The 2912-nt window shown below is 39.9% G+C and overlaps 1 gene segment (V, D, J or C); it reads right to left on the minus strand.

The window, feature by feature from the left end:
• Positions 1–166: 166 nt before the first annotated feature.
• On the minus strand, positions 167–646 carry LOC114635511 (the record flags this gene model as incomplete). The annotated part of the segment is given in 2 exon segments: positions 167–488; positions 573–646. Coding segments are annotated over 2 exon segments (368 nt in total), but the record flags the coding sequence as incomplete, so codon positions are not given.
• Between the last annotated feature and the right edge of the window lie 2266 nt (positions 647–2912).

Here is a 2912-nt window from a genome sequence, read left to right on the forward strand (position 1 = left end):
CAGTAGGACATAAGAAGTCCACATCTTTAACATTAAAAACATGCTCACACAGCATAGGCCAGAATTTCTTAGATTCTGAAGGGTGCTTGGGAAGTTCTTGTTGGTTGTCACCGCCCCCTGCTGGTCCTGAGGATCCCTGTAGGGAGGTTTTTATGCAGGTTCATACTAGACTTCCTTCACTGTGTCTCTGGCACAGTAGTAGGTGGCTGTGTCTTCAGTTCCCATATTGTTCATTTTTAAGAAAACTTGGCTCTTGGAGGTGTCCCTGGTGATGCTCAGTCTGGATTTCAGAGCTGAATTATATTCTGTGTTCCCATTATACCATATTGCTCCAATCCACTCCAGAACCTTTCCTGGGGGCTGGCGAACCCAGTGTACACCATAGTCAGTTAATGAGAATCCGGAGACAGTGCATGTGAGGGACAAGGTCTGTGAGGGCCTCACCAGGTCAGGACCTGACTCCTTCAGCTGCACCTGGGACAGGACACCTGTGGAAAAGGAACATCACCATCAGTCATACATTCCACAGATGTCATTTTTTAGTCCTTCTCCTGCAACTCTGAAACACTTACAGCTTGGAAAGGTGACCAGGAAGAGGAACAGCACCAGGACAGCCATGCTCTGATGGAGGCACTAGTGAGAAGATCATGGGGCTTCTCAGCTAGGCCTGGGCTTTCAGCCTGAGCTGAGGGCTGCTTTGCATTGGGGGAGGTTCCTGAGGGGATAAAAGCAAGCACTCAGCAAGGTTTCCAATTTTTTCTTAGGTGACTGAGACTTGCATTGTGCTTTTAGAGGAAATGGAAATGTAGTCTTATGAACATTGTTTCTGGTTCTTTCTGGATTTCCAAGTCCAGATAAGCAGAAAATTAATTGATTCCTATGATTCAGGCCTTGGAGGCAAACACTGGGATGTTTACAGCATGGGAGTCCACATTCGTACAGTGCAGGCAGAAACAGGTACCATAACCTTCATTAGTTTGTATAGGTCTGTAATTGCCTGAGAGAGTTAAGGATTTAAGTGGGCCTCTTGTTATCAGAAATCCTTCTTAAATTACTTAAAATTCTTTCTTTGGCTTCAGAAGAGTCAATCTCAATCTTATCACTCATATAAAAAATATATCTCATAGGAAAGCCCTCTAGAACACTCAGTACATGTGATTCTATGTGGTTATGTGAAGGAGACCATAAGGACAGATTGGCATCCTTTCTCACAGACTCAGACTTTTCTGCCCACCATGGATACAATCCTTGGGGACTAGTTTTTGTATCCATTGATTTCTGTATGTCTCTATGTACTTCTATATGTCTCTTTTTCTTTCTCTTCAGCTTGTAGCACATACTAACCCAAGCTCCTAAATATTTTGTTGTATTGGTGTGAGATACAATGTCAGATCTTCATAACATGTCACAAAGTGACACAATGCAAGCAGGCTTGAGGATTATGTTGATGAGATAATAAATAAACTAGAGACTCCTAAGTGATGACTGGAAGTGGAGCCGAGGACAGGTATGACCATGAGAACCCTGTGCCTTGAGATGTTGATGATCATGGAGAATAAGAATTTGTAGTGCTTTTCTCCATTTGTAATATACACCACCAGAAGAAGGATGGAGAGAGCTTGAAACAGCATTTTCATTCAGCAACTATAAAATGTCTGTCTACCTCATTGGTATTCAGGACCTCACATTTTGTGCCTCTTATTTCATTACTCACAGTCTTTGTAATGTTAGTGGCAGTGGTGGATACAAGTCTTCATATTAGGGAGACAGCCATTATGTGCAAATTCTAACAGGTACTCTCCTCTAAGAGTTCTCTGTTACTCCTATTTGTAACAAGATTTTTTCAGGAATTTTGCTCAGTATATTCTATTTTGGCTTGTCTGATATTTTCATTGTCTTTATAAACATTGGAAAAAATTACCAGAATAAATGCAGATTTCTCACACTATATTGGGGGATCTGGGTATGGGATTCCTCACTCAAGTAGTTTTATGTCTAGGTACTGAGATATTGTTTTTGTAATATACTCTAATCTCATGGTACTTGGCTTTTTTTTTGGCCATAAAAATCTGTAGAAGGATGACGTTAAGAGAAATATCTTTTACAACGGGAAGGAGTTCATGGTGAAGCTGCACATTATTTATAAATTTCTTCTACTTGAGAGATAGTTCTCTGGTCTTCTTTTTGTTAACTCATTTACTAACTTTTGTCTTGTGCAAGATAGAAATTCATTTAATGGGTCATGTTTTAATGTGTGTATCAACTTGTGTACTTTTGTGGTGGTTAGAACTTTATCAACATAATTCAAGCCAGGGTCATTAATGCATAAGGAACTTCAGTTGGAAAATGTCTGCCTTAGGTCTGTAGTGAAGGTTGTATGGGACATTCTGTTGATTTATGATTGATGTGGGAGGAACCACCCAAACATGGACAGTGGATCCCATCAGCATGAATTCTTAGATATTATAAGTATACAAGCTGCATAACCACAGACACAAGCCATTAAGCAGTGTTACTTTGCCTACTCTTTTTTCCATGAATTCATGGAAAAATTTGAAAATTGGAAATTTCACATTTTGTTCCTACCTTTGGCTTTCTATCTTAAGATTATGTACTAATTTTCCTTCCTGGTGAACTAAATCCTTAGAAATGAAATCCATTCCTTTTCATGTTGTTTTGGGGTTTTGTGTTGATTTTATTAGAAGAGAAGGGACTAGGACAATTTCCCTGTTCATGTGTTCAATATGTGGGTATCAGGAAGCCCTTACTACTGGCCCTTGTATATTTTTCATTACCTATCCAATACTACATGCCCCCTCTCCAAATACTAATGTGTTCTCAGTTCATGTATTACAGACAAGACTGAGGGATTCCATTATCTCTCACAGAGTTGGGAAGTCATCCCTGACAAC

Source organism: Grammomys surdaster, unplaced genomic scaffold (genome assembly GCF_004785775.1).
Source record: "Grammomys surdaster isolate TR1022 unplaced genomic scaffold, NIH_TR_1.0 110699, whole genome shotgun sequence".
Lineage (NCBI taxonomy): Eukaryota > Metazoa > Chordata > Mammalia > Rodentia > Muridae > Grammomys > Grammomys surdaster.